We start from the raw sequence: 17,256 nt of genomic DNA, 5'->3' as shown, positions 1-17,256 counted from the left end.
TCAAGTGAATGAAATATATAATAATTTAGGCTTCCAAAGGCTACACTCCTTTCTAGCGGCTGGAGGAAGGTAGTGGCTGTTAGGTTTTCCTGGGTTTCTTACTCCATTTATAAGGCTATCTAGTGGCAGTCAACCTTAGAAAACAAAATGTGTGGGCCTAAGGCTCCTGCCTCTCCGCAGCCTCTAATGTCTTGCATGTGGAAAGTTTTGATCTGTTTTGCTCAGGAGTATGAAGTCACACAAACAGTAGTGCAATTTGACACACTAATAGTGCAATCTAGCATTTGGCATATCAGTATATTAATTTCAAATAATACATACATATGGAAGGGAAAATAAACAAATCTTGAAAGACAACATTTTCTTTTCTTTGGTATTACTGACAGAAAATGAAGCCTGAAAATGACCAGGAAGAAAATGAACTTGTGATCTTACATCTACGCCAGCTCTGTGAAACTAAACAGAAAACTCATGTTCACATTGGTGAAGCACCATCGGTAAAGCTTATTTTTGTATTATTATTCTCCTTCCTCCCACCCTGTAAAAATGTAACCGTGAATACTATCAGGCCACTGCTAGAGTTCATCAGGGATAGCTGAAGCTGCATTTTGTAATTAAGCGAGGACTGTGAAAAAGATTAATAGTGGCATGCTTGGTTTTTTTAAGCTTGGGGCACAAAAAGGGAGGGAAGAAAGATGACCTATTATTTTTAGATATAGATTTCTTTACACTGTGAGGATATTTCTTCTGTGCTTTTCCTTCTTCCCTGATCCTCATTCCCACACAGTTATTTCTGGGGAGAATAGGGATGAAGAGGACATTGGTTTCAGTTTAGATTATGAATTTATCTAGCAAAGGAAATGGATAACAGTATTGTTAAATTGATACGCTTTTACAAGACAGTCTTTAGGGGTGGAACGTGCTTTTGACTGTGTTTTGGGATGGAACATGTGGGGGCTTTGTTTTGTTGGGGTTTTTTTGTTTGTTTGTGGTGGGGTTATTAATAAAGACCAAGGGTATGTTGTTTATTATGTAATCTGGTTCAGCTCTAGTCTTTGGAGGTCTGCAGTTGCAAAAAGAATTGCCAAAGCTGAATTGTGTCCTTGCTCATTTCAACAGACCATTTCTAACAGTACGATTCCAGAAAGCACTACCAGTGCTGGCAGGTTTAAACTTGACATTCTGAAAAACAAGGCCAAGAAATCCTTGACTAGCTCTCTGGAAAATATCTTCTCAAGGGTAAGATTAACAACTCATTGTCAGCAATTCTCCCAGATATCCTTGACAGTAAAGACCTGTAAGATTTTTTCTGTGTTTTGGCCTGAGTCTGATAAACACTTAATGAAGTGATATCCCTGTTGTGAAATCTGAGGGTTGCAGCTGGGTTGATTTTGACTTAACTGTGCTAGAAAGTTTGTGGTAAGGCTGCACATACAGAGAGGAAAAAAGGTAACTTTCTGAATGAGTGTTCGTTTTAGGTACAAGTGAGTTAGCTGAGCATTATCAGATGTGTTGCTTCAGAATTCTGGGGTAAAGGTTGGACTTGATAATCTTAAAGGCCTTTTCCAACCTAACTGATTCTGTGAACACTTGCTGCCATCTGAGCCCATTAAAGATAAAGAATAAAAGAAATAATCAGGATGGTTGCATGATCCCCTAAAGAGACATGTTATGTTTTTTTGAAAATGTGATTGAATATGCCTGCATAAACTGGAAATCTTTCTGTTCTGAGAAGTAATGCCTTACCTCCCATAGCTAAAATTGCTCATATTGATCACTGAAAATCTTTAGGAAGTAGTAACAAATTTGTCCTTTTGCAGGAAAAGAAAAAAGCAATATACTTAAAAAGTGAGTGGTTCTTCATTTCAGGGTTGGTAGCCAGGTATGATATGGAATTGCAGATTATTACTGGAACTTTCTTCTGTTAAATAGCTTTTTTAAGAAGTCTGAACTGCAAGTCCTGCTTAGTGTCCCCTGCTCAGTAGGGAGAGTCCTGGAAGCAGAGAAGAGGCATATAGAGGAATAACTGAAGAAGGCTGGGTACCTGGGATCCAGCATGTTGTTACAAAGAAAGTGTGATGAGCTATGAATACTGGATGATGAGATCTAACTATAATTTGGAGCAATGGAATGAAGTTCCTTCTGCTAGTCATTTTAAAGTACCATGCTAAACCAAGGTGTAAGTTGCACTTGTCCTGCAGCTTTTATGGGTATGTTATAAAGTAACCCATGAACATAAGATGCCACAGATGTTCCCTATAAAGGAGGCAAAATATTATTTGCTGGGAAGAATCCTTAGAAGGTACAGTTATGCGTGAATTTGATCTAGGACTGAAGCTAGCATTAAAATTCTCCTGGTCAAATCTTTCCTCTGTTGTGTAGGAAGTTTTACACACTGGGGGCTCAGTCTGAATGTGGAGAGAGAAGGTGCATGGAAAAGAGGGCAGTGACTGTCAGATGATCTGGATAATTTCAGCAGTCTTGGAATATCATCAAATGGTGACAGCTATAGTCATGCCTGTGCTGAGTCTGATTGTTTTTCCACATCTAAAGGACATGTGACTGGAAAGTGCCCTAGCTCTGACAGTGGGTCACTAACCCTGCAGTGGTTTTGGAACAGGCATAAATCACTGGGAATAACCCTATAAAACAGCCCTATGATATACAGACATACTAGCACTTGGATCACATTAAGAAAAGTAATTTAGATGAAATGCACTCATTAATTTGAAGAGTCTTTGAAGGGAAGCTGTGTATATCTTGATTGGGTTTGATATAATATGTTCCTTCTCACCCAGGCCACCGTGACATGCTGTATGTTATAGTGTAAGGATCTACATAGTCCGTGATTGAGTTCATAAGAAGTGGACATCCCAATCTAGTTTAGGGCAACTTTAAGTCTGCTATTTATGAAGTGGACTTGCTGTTGTCTCATCTTTAATGTGAAACTGCTGTAGATCAGGAAGAGCAGTGCATTGCAGTGAATAATGATACACATAGGGGCTCATCTTGCAGATCCATTTAAAGGTTACACAGTGCAAGACTGAGAAAAATAATTCACAGTGCAGCTTGACCATTAATTACTTGGTTAGAGCAAGTATATACAACAGGTATCTCTGTGTTTGTATACTGTGTGTCATGTTCATACATGTGTTATACAGTGACCGTTTTGATAGTTCTTATTCCTCATTAAGATATTAAAAGCCTAATGGATTGTGGCTAATTCCTAAAGGTATTTAGGCACCAAATATCTCTTGGTGTGGTGGGTTTTCCCCTCCTTAAGCCAGCTGAAAATCACATAGTATTGATGTAATAGGATGCTGATTATGCATAACAACACTTTATTTTAAAGTACCTTTAGTAACAAAGAGACCTTGAAAGAACTTCAGGTTTTGGTTTTTAAAGTTGGCATTCAGCATCTTTTTGTAGATAAAACGATTTAATTACAAAAAAAAATAATCAGTATATGCGGGGGAGAGATGCAACCTCAATCTTAGCAAAATTAGAAATAAATATGTAGTAATCAGATATCTAGGAACACAATAAGTGGATGGCTTCTTTGCTAGATGAATAGCATCAAGTGACATTTTAAGCTACTTGGACACAACTCACCCTAGGGAAACATGCTCGGTTCTGTGCTCTGGCTTTACTTAGTCCCAGGGGAATGTCACTTTTTCACTTGTTTGTTTTGCTGGACTCATTTTATTTTTGTCAGGTTTCAAGTGAAAACAGGCTGTGGCTTCCTAATGAGGTACCTCAGAAAAATAAATATAACCTCTGTTTGACCTCATGAACAGATTTCTTCCAGCCCATGCTGCACTAACCTTTCTGTTGGTTTGTTGTGGGGTTTGTTTTTTTTTTCTGAACCAAAAAGTGCTTCTTACAGGGCCAAAAGTATGTCTTTAAAGCTTGTGAGAAACTTCCAAGTATTCCTTTGCTCATTTTATTGTGAGAATCAGTGAAGAGATGCTTTAGGCAGATTATTCATTGGTAATGAGCTTAAATGAGATAGTGTACTTAAAGAGCACTCTTAAGTCTTGAAAATAAACCTTACCAGGAAAAAGTCAGCTAAATAAATACTGCTGATGTTGACAAAACTTCCCCTGGACTTGCAAGCATACCAAGAGGAGCTCTATCTATAGTTTTCTTAAAACCTAGACTATTTTTTCCCCATGTAAAGTACTGAAAGCAGCTGTCAGAAGTTTCTAACAGGATACATCACCAGCGTTTCATGGGAGTTAGGAGTGGAAGGTGGTCAAAAGTACTGCATATTTATCTCCTCTTCCTGTGAAACCAGGTGACTGTTAACAAGTTTGGCAAAGATCTTCTAACACTAGTTTCTGGCTAATTTGCCTCAGGGCTATCTGCATTGTAATTGAAAAGTCTTCTTTGTATCTGGTGCTGTTTGGCTGTATTTGCCACCAGCGTTTCATGGGAGTTAGGAGTGGAAGGTGGTCAAAAGTACTGCATATTTATCTCCTCTTCCTGTGAAACCAGGTGACTGTTAACAAGTTTGGCAAAGATCTTCTAACACTAGTTTCTGGCTAATTTGCCTCAGGGCTATCTGCATTGTAATTGAAAAGTCTTCTTTGTATCTGGTGCTGTTTGGCTGTATTTGCTACTAGTTTTTTTTTTTCCCTACTTTTGTCCAGGTGGATTTAATTTGTCTGAAATGTTTAGATAGGGACTAAACTCTGTTGAGATTGTAGTATGTCAAATGCATCCGTTAGCTGCAGTGCAAGCACAGTACTGAAGTCGGGAGCTTTGAACTCAGCTGTTTAAGCCAACTCAGCTATTTAGCTTCAAATGAATCAGGAAATACTCGGTTGCTTCAGGCAATAGAGCTGCAGGTTTAAAACTCCTGTGAGCAAGCAGGGAGAAGATACAGTTTTGCCAGCTGAAGATGTCACTGCTTGTACAATCCATTTCTAGCCCCATGATCTGTGGTCTTACGTCAGACGTGTCACGTGCCTGAACTGTCCTGTGTTCACCTGCACAGCTGTTGCCATCTTTGCTTAACTTTCAGAAAAAGAGGAAAATGGAGTTACTCACCTTTTCTCTTGCAGGGAGCCAACCGAATGCGAGGCCGCCTGGGAAGCGTGGACAGCTTTGAGCGCTGCAACAGCCTTGCTTCTGACAAAGTACGTAAGGAGCTTAGTTAAAATTGGCACGTTTTCAGACACTGGTGCTAATGAAGTAAGAATTTGGCACTCTGCTTCTAGCTGAAGGAAGTAGCACAAAGCACATCAATTTACAAAACTCAAGAGTTTCCACGGGGAGGTGTGTAAGAACGCTGGCATAATTATGTTGACTTGAAGATTCAGCTTTAATCTATTGTTTGTTTGCCAGCCCTTTTTTTCTACACTTCCCTTGCTTTTACAAAAGCAGGGAATTTCTGGTGAGCTTCTGGCTTATTTCACTAAAGTAATTAAAAAAGGTCGTATCTCAACAAAAGGAAATTCTATGAAGATTAAGAATCCTTTCTGTAAGTTGCTTTAGGGAAGTACGAAGTTTTGACCTAAAACCAGCTGTTGGGGATGCTGTTTGGGGGCAAGTGGGCGGAGCTGTTCACTTTCTTTTTATTTCCTGTTTTTAATATTGTTCTTCACGTGAGGATTGATTGCTGGTTTTCCCAGGAGGTGAAGATTCTGTTATGGTTTTCCTGCTACAGTTACTCCTAAGCTGGCTGTGTAATAACAGTCTCTCTTCCAGGATATCGCTATGACGGTACAGGAAGTATGCTCACGATATGTCGAGGAAACTAGCTAAAAGCAGTTTCCCTAGTCTTTCAAATTCCCATGTTTTCCTGATAGAGCCACAAGTCTGGTAGCTGGAATGCTGATCTGTGTGAGAGGATGCCCGGAGTAATTAGTCTGTTGCTGTGTGTTGCATACACGTATTTATTCCTCCCTCCTCTTTTTTTTTTTTTTTTCAAGAAGCGCACTGCTGGTTTGGAGTAAATTACCAAAGGATGTCTGGTTTTGGTGATAATTAGCATACAGTAGGCCACGACCAAGAAGGGGGAGAGGCTTTGGTGCCCCGATGCGGCGCGCAGCCAGTGGGGTTATCACAGGGTGCACAGTGGCAGGCCTCACTCTGCCAGCGCTTCCTTGCAGGACATTTCACCGGGCGATTCCCCACCACCTACTCCTCCGGCATCCCCTGTGTCCTCGGCCTGGCAGCCGTTTCCCGAGGAAGGCTCAGACTCCCCCCAGTTCAGGAGGCGTGCGCACACCTTCAGCCACCCCCCGTCCAGCGCCAGGCGCAGGATAACCTTCCAGAACGGGAGGTCCCAGAGCGTCCGGTCCCCACTGCTGCGGCAGACCTGCGTCGAGACGACAAGGTGAGTCAGGGCATGCCGTGCCGCGCGACTGCTCCCGCCACTCGCCCCTGTCCCTTCTTACGGAAGCTGCTTCTGCGCTGCTGCGGGTTCTAGTTATTTATTTATTTGTTTTCAGCCTGTCTTATCTACCTCTGTGTAGTCTGGGGCTCTGCAGTAAATCGCTAATCCCTGAACTAGCGATTCAGGAGAAGCATCGATCCAGTGAATTGATTGTCTTGCTGGATCCTGGCCCCCATCTGTTTATTTATTTATTTGCCATCTGAGAGCTGAGCCTTTTTGGCAGTCAGGCCCATTGGAGAAGAGGTCCTCAGCACTTTTAGCTGCAGAGACAGTGGCCTGATGGTCTTATGCCAGGATAAAAAAGGCACTGACAACTTCAAGTGTGTGTCACTGTGTTAGCCAAAGCTCCCAGAGAGTATGTCCAGAATTAAAACTCATGAGGAGTCCCATGGAAGGACTGAAGGATTAAACACCTCCACTAAACTGTGAGGCATGTGATTTCCCTGTTTGCCTTTCTCCAGAGCTTCCCTCTGTAACTTCTTTCCCCTTTCTTTTTGGAGACCCTCCAGCTATTAAGATGTGGAAGACTGTTCTTCAGGAGTTCCTTCACTCAGTCAGGAGAGGTCCCCACAGTTCCTTGTGGGCCTCTTTGGTTGCACTTTCTTTCGCAGCCTCTATCCTGGCTATCTGCAGTAAGTGATTGCAATCCAAACAAGATTGAGGCCCAGAGGAGCTGATGTTTTTCTGTTGGAGGAGCACTTTCTCCAAACTACTCGTATGTTTCAGTGCTTGACTGCAATTTTGCTTTTTAGTTGTTCTTAAAATGGCTTTAAATAATATTTTCTCACCCATTTGATGTCTAGATTAAGCATCAGTGTGAATGCCACACCAGCCTGTAGAGAAAGGCAAAAAGTCTATTCCGTTTAAGAGACTGAAAGGGGGTGAAGGATAAGAAGCCAGCCCTGAAATAGCTTTGTTACATTGTGTTTCTAAAGAGATAAATAATGTGTTTTTTACTGAGATAAACTTTGGTTATTTATTTTCCACTGACCGTGTTGTATGCAAACAGGAAACCCTGACAGTTTAGGCTGAAGGACTTGCTGACTTCACTTCTTTGTAGTAACTTTTAAGAAGTCTCTGATTAAAGTGGCATCATCAGCAGATTCTCAGTCAAAACAATTTGTAACAACTTTGGTTCTAGGCTGGGACTTTTTCCTCCTTCCTGTTGAGGACTAATAAGAAATGTTAAGTAAAAGAAACTGAATTAATTTTTTATGTCCTCCCCCAACACTTGTAACTATTATTAAGTAATGTTTCACTGTGTTGTAGAACACTTCACAGAAATTTATCCAAAAATACTGCATTTGAATAATCTGTGTTTTCAAATGTGTTCTAGCAATACATGTTACTCAAAAAAGGATATTTCCTGAATATTTCAGATTTTTTTTCTGAATATGCTTTGAGAATAAATGAGGCTAAAGAATAAATGAGGTGGTCTGCCTTTTCTGCAGTGTCACTGAAATGTTTCTTTAAAGAAATCGGCTGTAAAAGCAAAATCGGTATCAGCAGGGAAACTGCCCAATAGTGCCCTTGATATATTTTGTCTTCTGGGAAACAAAGGTGGTGTAAGCCAAGACCAGGTACTTGGCCAGTATCTTTCATCTGGATGTTCTGTTGTTGTATCCGAATCCATGCTGACCCATCTGCTGTGTTCTCTTGTTGCCTGCACAGTCCTATTGTTGGGGTTCGGCGCGCTCTCAATGAGAGTGAATCTGCGTCGCCTGGTCTCCCCTCGTCTGTCTCTGCCCCTTCTTTCCTGAAAAGCTTTTACCAGGGCTCAGGAAGGTTGCTCCAGCACTCAGAAAGTGACTTCTTTAAGAGGTGAGGGCATTGTCTCCTGCCTAGTGCTTCAGTGCCACCAGCTTAACAGGATTCCCTGTGCAGTGCAGCATGGGATGTCTCCCACTCTGCCTTGTGCTCCTGCATTTCTAACAGACTTCCTAAGTACTTGATGCAAATGGACAAACAGGTTTTTGGCAAAAAAAGCCTGTTAAAAATAGAGGCCTGTCTGCTGACATCTAGTAGCTGTGACCTCTTTCTGTTCCAGTGTTGCACATCTGCTGCATTTGTTTGTCACATGAAGTGCAATGGGTTTTAGGAGTGTCACGCCAATTTAATGCTTTCTCTGCTGAATGCAAACCAGCATGTGTTGCTGAGATCTCTGGCATGTGAAAATAAGAAAATAGCAATGTGAAGAGTGTACAGTACTAACGTGGGATGCCTGTGCATGAGGAAGGGGAAACACCATGTTAGCTGGGTGATACTAGCTATGAGATGTTTAGGGAGAATCACAAAATAACTTCAAATTGGAGTGGGGGAGAAGCAAAGATACAGGAAGGCCTTTCTGACATCAGTGTGAAAGACTTGAGTATCTAAATGGAAGTCACACTTCCTACTGTAAGAAGACTGTCTTTTAGGAGGATGCTTGAGGAAACTGCATATGGATTATTTTTCTGTAGTAGGTCTGTAGTGAATAAGGTAGAGCCATAGTTTTGAAGTTCATGATTTTTTATTTTCTGTGTTTGTATTTCTCTTTTGTCAATGAGAGCTCCTTTTTCCTTTGTCAGTCTGTCCTTGTTCACTGAGCTGTACTTGTGTTTCTGTTACTTTTCATCTCTGCGTGTAGCTCTGCCCTAATCATTCCCAACAGAATACTGTGCAGTTGTAGAAGGTGTTTTTGTCACTGTTTCTCACTGGATTTCTCACTAGATTTCATTCTTACCAAAACCAAGAGTTAGGACTGTAAGTTAGGGAGATCTTCAAATTAGGAATAATTCCTGGAAGACCTTCCTGTTTCTACTTAGGTTTTATACTGTACAGGTTGCTGATACCAGTTAATCTTCAATGAGTGTAAACACTTTTGTGAAAATCTTGCTACCTATAGATCTTGCTTGGAGCAACTGGGCCTGAACTGTCATGGTAAGGAAGTTTCAGTGTTAAGGGTGAAGTGTTGGTGTCTAGTTAGGTTCGTGAAGTGAATACACCAGACATAGAAAGAAGTGTCGAATGAATAATGCTGATGTGAAAAGAGTGATTGAGGTAGTAAAACTGTCGCTTGAAATGGCTAATGGAGAATGAAATATATTGTCCAGCTGTTGGTGGCTGAAACTCTTTAAACTTCCCCTGATTTAGCTTGCAAATATGTGTTGTGCCATCAGGTTTATAAATGTTAAAAAAAAAAATTTTTTTATGGTTTTCGGGTTTTGGTTTCTTTTTCCTTTGGTTATTTTTCACAGAGAATACCACCTTCTATCGCAGTAGACTCAATGCAAGGTGTTAGAATTCTCATGTGAGCATATGTTATGTTGGAATTGAGCGTGGTGTGGCAGTCCTTTACAATCTGAAGACTACAAGCTGTTTGACTGTTAGGAATCCTAATTAAAACTTCAGTGCATTTTTCTCTCTAATCAGGGTTACTATGCATTCATAAAGTGTATCCTAGCCTCAATTCTTTATACTCTGACTTTCAATATCATGTAGCTTTGAGATTACACGTGATATAGCACGCGGCTTTTCTCGGTGTTCTGGTGAACTGCAGGATCAGAGCCAGTTTCAGTCAGAATTCGTTTTACAAAGATGTTTGATTTGTAGCAGTCCGATAGGCCTATGCAAAGAGCACCAAGCCAAGGTGAGCTGGGGAGCTAGGTGTTAAAAAGTAACTCTGCTTATTATGTGTGTGTCATTTATGTGTTGGCTGCTGTACAGAAGATGCTTCTGATCCATGTTTACATCACATTTGGCATATAGTCACAAACTCAGAAACTGAGACTAAGGTGTTAGAGATACAGGGTACAGTGGCTCTCAGCTGATTGTAGACATCTTCATCTCATCTCATCAATGGAGAGAAGTTGGTGTGTCTGCAGTAGAGTTGCTGTCATCCTAGATTCTCTTTAATATTGTGACATTTACAGAACTGATCCTGCCTATTTTTCTACCTGAACACTAATACAGCCAGTTGTGCCTGTCACTGGGATCACCTTCATTTAGAAAACACTAATACAGCCAGTTGTGCCTGTCACTGGGAACATCTTCATTTAGAAAGCATGAATCATACCCTAAAAGAGTCGTGACCTCCGTTAAAAAGGAAGCCTCAGTTGACTTGCTAGGATTTAAATGGCTGTGTTGGAGATACATAAAGCCAGGAGGAAAAAAAGTAAATATTCTCCAGATAAGTTCACTATGGTGAAAGAAATACATTTTTTCTTAATGTTTGTGGGAAAGCTGAGCTTTTTGGGTTAAATTCTAATGTTCACTACTGTGATGCTTTGTGCTGAAGAGAGAAAACAGCAACGTTTTCTACTTTAAGGAATGGACTGTATAGTAAAGTTGGGCATAAACACATTATTAATAGGTGCCTTCAGCATGTTTTTACTGCACTGTCGATCATTTGTCTAGAGAGAAGTCTAGGGTAGAAATGGTCTGCATAATCTTACTTTTGACAAATGTGTAGTACAGCATTTAATATTGAACACAAGCACCCATAAGGATTATTAAAAATATCCTGCCAACATAGAGGTAAACAGGAATTTGAGAGCATAATCTGTTTTTAAACTTTCATTTCTGTAACTTCTGAAAATTCTGGCATTGATTCAACGGCTACTTCTGAAAGCCAGGCTATTGGAAGAATCTGGGGGGGTTAATATAAAAATAAAAGCAGAACTTTAAAAAATCTGGTAACGTTAAGCGTAAGTTCAACTAGCCAACACTGTCTCTGTACATTGCATTGTTATGCAAGGATAGTTTAAGCTGATTTATCACCACTTGAATTTAAACAGATTGCTTTTTTAAAACAGCTTCATTTCTCATGAAGAAAGTAAAATACTTGGGAATGTTCTTAAAATAACAGAAAGTAATTATTCAAAATAAAAATAGGACAGGAGTGAGAACCAATAGAGAGTTGTAAACTGATCGGAACTAGTTCTTCTTCCTCCCAGAGGGGAAGAATGCTTTGTCTGTTGGAGTTGAAATATTAGCTGTCTTTCTGTACTTGGTCTGGGGGATTTTGTACCATCTCAGCCTCCAAATTGCAAAGTAGGCCGAGTTGATTCAGTTTCCCTGAAATGAAGGGCAAAAATGTAAACCTTGGCATGAGAAGCAACAGTATTTATCTTGGAGTCAGTTGGCTTGCACGTACTCAAGTGCAGAATAACTCAGATAAGTACTGTGTAAAGAGTTCACAAGAAATGGGATAGCATTGTGGAGTTTTGAGTATTAGCCTTTGGGAGCATTTTAAAAAACGGTTTTGGGAAGAGATTTAGGTAATTGAAACCAAGCAATAAGCATGCCTGTAATCTGAACAAGTTTTTGGAGTTTCTTCTTCCCTTTTTTCCCTTTTTTATTCCTTCCTCTTTTTTCTCCCTCTAAGCTGGCAGTCTCATCTTCATACTATGCATTATCTGATAGAATAGTGAATGGGATAAATTACAACTCATTGAAACAGAGTTGCAGTTACCTGGGATAAAACGCTTAGATGACCAGTACTCTGTACTCATGAGTACTTAGGTTATCGCTTCTAACAGCTTAAAGGATGAAAGCACAGACTGAAATATTTGAGGCGCTATATTGAATTTATATCTTTTCACTTTTCATTGCATACAAGCTGATGGATGAATTTTGGTTTCTTTGTTGGGTTGGGAGCTTTAGGTAGCCTTATAGGGAACCACTATTCTTCAAACTGAACTGTGATGTGTTTGTCTTAAATATAGAGTACTGCATTGTCAATGTTTTCGAGAGGTGTGTTAAGTGATGAGAACAGGAACCGTAACTAAAATAAATGTGAAACACTCAGTTTTGTGGTATTTCTCTATTGAACTATTTGGCTTTGCCCTTTCATATGCCTGTTTTTTCCAAGCTGAAGTGTTCTGATACAGAAGCTGTACCATAAGCTAGATGTCATTTTCTTAAAATAAAATAAAAGAAAAATCAATTCTTGCAATCATGTCCTAGTTTGCAGTTTGGTTCTTACGTATCTCTTCTGTAGTTCATTAAGATTTTATGTACTGCCATCTCATAATTTGCAGTGCATTGACTCCAGTGGATTTCATCTTGCTCAGTTGTTCGTAGGTAGCAGCAGGACAGGAACTTACAAAAAGTAGTTGTGGTTTTTGTCTTCTTGGAGGCTGTGTCACTGTATAATCCAAGAAATATTCATCCTCTGCCTTGCCCCAGTGTCTTGGTTCTGTAAGCCATAGTTTATAGAGTAGTTAGAAATTTCTTGAGTTTGAGTCAGCAATTTTTCTTAAAGTGGAAAATGTTATTTAAAAACTGGAATTAATTAATGGACTATTTCTGCTAGTTGACCTTGCACCATGTTTCCCGTGTAGATGTTTTGGCCTGTCTGTTGTCAGAACAGAGTCTTTTCTTAAGAATTCTTAACAATTCTTCCTGTGAGCATTGAGGTTCAGTATCAGTGCCCTGACAGGAAATCTGTGAATGTCTCTGTTTCCCCAGGTTGGGAGGTAGTGAAAACTCTTCTCTGCTTTTAAGTAGCAATGACTGAACTCCATTTAAGAAGTTGCTGTTGTTGTTTTGGAGTTGCTTTTGCTCACAGTCTCTCTGCTTACATTAATAAACGTCTTGATATTATTGCAGGGATCTGATAGCTGTTGGTCAGGTATACTTTTTTTAATTTATCCACACCCTGTTCAGAGGAACTGAAAGAGGTGTTGCTGGCCTGTCTGAGCAGAGCACCTACCTGCCTGACTGCTTAAATCCACAGCTACCTTAGAACGTGATGTAATCTTGCAAGTATGACAAAAGGTGAAGCCAGCCAGTTAAGTTGATGTATGAAAGATAGTAAAGTCTAGGCATTAAGTACTGTGCAATTCCTCTTTCAAGGTGGGGAATATGTAATTGAATTAACTCATCTGTTTTTTTTCACCAACCTTCTGAGCTATTTCCATCACAGGATAAGAGACACTACCGTTCTACTCCAACTTCTTCCTGCTTTTACTCTGTAGGATATTGTTTCACAGCTTCAGATCTGGTATTAAGCTAGGATTTGGTCTGTCTGTCTTGAAATGGTGAAACTTCTTAGCTTCCTTTCCTAATCTTGATGTTTTCACAGGTACTGTTGCCTTCTGTTGAATATAGCAAGATGTGTGCATGAGACTTTCAAAAGTTTTTCTCTAATCACTCATCAGACAGCTCTTTGAAAGAGGAGTTAATTAATGTTAGCTGCTTAAAATAGCAGGGGAAGTTTAGAAGGGAGGGTTTAACAGCAGAAATACCAGTTCTCAGAACTGTATGATCTGCACACTTCACAAGGTAGCATGTGTGACTAACTCATCCCACTGTAAAATCTGTGACTCAAATGACATAAACAGCTTTGTTTCATGCCCCAAAAGAGCTACCCTCTTATTCTGACTTTCCTGTGAATTCTACTACTGTAAACTGAACACTACTCCTAGGACTGTCTCCATGTTTAGGAGCACAGTAGCTGAATGTAGATTTTTGTACTTATCAGTAGAAAGGAAGCCTTCCCTTGCTATGTAGCTTCCATTTAGTAAGCCTTGGGATGACTCAGTTTTTGTGTTCTAACATGATATATAAGACTTGAAACAGCTAGAAAGCAGTTCCGTTACAGTTATTTATAGAAATGTGAGCAATAATGATTAATATATCCAAACTCAGTACCTTATTTCCAAGAGTTGTTGGACTGAAATACCTTTGTAAAACAGCACCTCTAGATTCAAAATTACTTTCGTAGTCTATGTTTAGCTAGCACAAGCAGTGGTTTTCCCATTACCAAAGCCTTTGTAAGAGTTAGCCAAAGAAGATTGTCACAGAGTTTTCTGTTGATGTTTTGGTTAGTACAACATGGGGCTCTACTGAGATCACCTACTAATAGTATGATGAATAGGGAACTGAGGCACCGTAGAAAATAAATCAGGAGTAGAGAAGAATTCAGACTATCTCTCATCCAAGGCTTCTAGTACACAGCACTGCTTTTAGAGGGGAGTAGGGCTAGTACCTAATGCTGTCTAGGTGAACTCAAAGACACGATTATTTCTCTGCCAGGATATGGAAGTGTGGTCTGATACCTGTGTATGATACTGAGTGCAGTTTGTTCGCTGAGACTTACAGATGTCAGGGAGCTGTTGTAGATCATTAGCATAGGGACAGCATTGATCACCAAAAAAGCCAATTCTAGCTTGGTGGATTATCATTCAACACAGAGTATGTGATATGAAAAGTGCTGATCGAGATGGTGTTGCTGATACTTCATAATCTGTCTCCTTTTGTCCAAGCCTGATGTGGTGAGATGGGCTGCAGCTGGCAAACTGTGATCATCTGCAACTGACTGACAACTAAAAACATAGTGAACCCTTAACATGTTGGGCTTCCCTTTCATCTAACTCTTTCTAGGGACTTTGTACTGTATCACGGAAATTCTTCACAGCATGAAGGCTTGAGGATAGCTACTGCTGTGTTGATTTAGCAGTTTTCTCTGAGAAGATGAAGTTGCAGGCACAGCTTCCCCATATTTGGTGCTGTCTTCCCAAGAAGCCTGTAGTTGTGTGTGACACTGTTGACATTGCATGGAAGGATTTGTGGCAGATAATCAATGTACCCATTGCTATGAGAGATGCGTGCACCTGCTTTACTAACACAAATGCAAAATGCTGAAATATTTCTGAAAGTGGCTCAAATACTTAAAGTTAAATGTCCTGTCCCTGTCCTCTGACAATAGTCAGTAGAGAGGTGTGCTTGGTGTCCTTTTAAAATGACCTCCCAGCAAAGCTTCCCTGTATCCTCTCTTTGCTTCTTCCAGCAGCATAAGCTGCTATTAAAATTCCTGTGCAAATATATTTGTACATGGTAACTGGGGAGGAGATCAGCTGCTTTCAGGTCATTGTGGTGGGAATTGAGCCGGCCTTTTGTTTGCAAAGGCTCTGTTCCCTTAGCTGGAGATGTTGATGAGACATGGGGGACATTGGGTTTTAATTGTGCACGTGAATTGTCCATTTCTTGAACCATATGGAAAGGGCTCCATGAGAAGACCAGAGCGTTGCCTCCAGTGAAATATTCATCTGTGAGCACACCACGCCATTTAAAGTGGCACCAAATGCAGCATTGTGCTCTGCTAAAGCAACGTCTTGTGCCTTTAAGGGGTATCAGATCGCTCCTGTAAGTCTAATGCATGGCAAAACAGAACCTGTTTTTCTCTTAGCTTTTCAGAAAGTTTAGCTTTTATTTTGAGCTTACAACCAAGCACTGTATGAATGCTATAAATCCTGGTGGTACATAGTGCAAACTTCATGGCACTGTGTTACAGCAAAACAACTGGACGCTTCTGCATTCAAGGTGAAGCTCACACCTAGCACACTTTGCCTTCTAGAGCTTCCCAGCAAACGATCCTGCAGGATTGGTTGACCATTAGACAGGCTTAATATAAGGGGTTTTCTTCCCCTCCGAAATGACTTTGATCACCTGATCTGCTTTTTCTTTCCTTCAGTGATGGGGAGGGAAAGAAAAGAACATCAACCGTCTGCAGCAGTGAATCTCTAAATGCTGTGGGGGCTGTGCTTACACCTCGCCGCATCTCCTGGCGGCGAAGAATATTCCTGCAGGTAGCTTCACCTATGAATAAATCTCCTTCCAAGATGCAGCATCCAGGTCTGTGTGTGCTTTTAAAGAAAATAAACAAGCAGTTGTTACTGAAATAGTTACTATATAGTGAACTGCAACATGTGACAATGTGAAAGGGAGAAAGGAGGCAGCTTGATACAATATTCTTGCTAGAACCTTGGTAGACATCTGTCATGCTTAATGGGCTTTAGGTCTCTTGGTTTGAACAGAGGATTCTGTCATCAAAATCAAATAAATTGCCATCTGCTGTGGCTGCACTGGTAGCAAGGAAATGAAGAACTGCCTCTTGCTGACAAAGATATCCTCTTTAACAGTTAGCAGATTTTTGCCCCAGCCTGCTTACATGATAGCAATGCTTGCAGAAAATGGTAAATTTTCTGCCTTGTCCTTGTACTCCACATAGCACCTGTGGAGTGTGTAAATAATTCTTACAGCTTTAGGTCATTTAAGGTAGAAACCCCTGAAAGAGCTGAAATCCTGCTGTGTTGGTAAAGACCCATTGGCAGGATTCCCAACCATAGGTAAATTACAAACTCTATATTTAGGGACCATAAGGTGCTGTAGCACTGCTTACAGTGCAGCTTAGCAGGAGGAAAAAGTTGCATTTAGTATAGAAGCTGTGGTAAATCATAGGAGTAAACAAGCTCAGGAGACTTTATAGATAAATACCTCCTTGTAACTCCAGAAGGAGCTCATAGGGGAAAGGGCTGAAATACTGTGTGACCCCTTATTTAGCTTTATTTCATTTAAATGGAACTTTAATTAAAACACTTTGTTTAAAAATAATTCTCTACTGTTCAAATGCATTTTCTCTGTCTTTGGAATCAGCATCTCACTGCTGAATGTGGAAGACAGCTATTTTTGTTCTGTTGTGACATAGATTTTTGTGATACATCAAACAATCTGAGTTTTCTGTAGTAACTTTTTGATTCTGTGCAGATGGTCATGATGGAAGTGAACTGTTACCATTGTCCCCGCTTGCTCCACCCCTGGAAGAGGACCCTCTTGTTCTAGTATTGCAAAATGAGGATGGTCCAGATAAAACTGGAGAGAAGAAAAACTCAGAAGAACTACAAAGTCTGTGGAGAAAAGCCATCCATCAACAAATCTTGTTACTTCGAATGGAAAAAGAAAACCAGAAACTGGAAGGTTAGCTATTTAAAAAATACCCCTAAAAACTGTTACAAATTCTGCTGCCAGGAGCTGAAAACCATACTGGCGTTGAGCATCTTCAACAGAGAATGTGGTTAACTTTTTCGTTA

General features: G+C 40.3%; 1 protein-coding gene across 1 annotated transcript in view; it reads left to right on the top strand.

The window, feature by feature from the left end:
- Positions 1 to 17,256, top strand: part of TBC1D4 (TBC1 domain family, member 4) — a 51,003-nt gene that overhangs the window by 16,434 nt on the left and 17,313 nt on the right. Inside the window, exons 7-13 of the mRNA XM_010024607.1 lie at positions 387 to 497; positions 1,120 to 1,239; positions 5,067 to 5,141; positions 6,117 to 6,343; positions 8,075 to 8,224; positions 15,861 to 16,021; positions 16,934 to 17,143. Coding sequence (XP_010022909.1) covers positions 387 to 497; positions 1,120 to 1,239; positions 5,067 to 5,141; positions 6,117 to 6,343; positions 8,075 to 8,224; positions 15,861 to 16,021; positions 16,934 to 17,143 — 1,054 coding nt within the window. The remainder of the gene's footprint in view (positions 1 to 386; positions 498 to 1,119; positions 1,240 to 5,066; positions 5,142 to 6,116; positions 6,344 to 8,074; positions 8,225 to 15,860; positions 16,022 to 16,933; positions 17,144 to 17,256) is intronic.

This window comes from Nestor notabilis, unplaced genomic scaffold, assembly GCF_000696875.1.
Source record: "Nestor notabilis isolate BGI_N333 unplaced genomic scaffold, ASM69687v1 scaffold13181, whole genome shotgun sequence".
NCBI lineage: Eukaryota > Metazoa > Chordata > Aves > Psittaciformes > Psittacidae > Nestor > Nestor notabilis.
The sequence above is the reverse complement of the archived record's forward strand: the minus strand, read 5'-3'. Positions and strand labels throughout refer to the sequence as shown.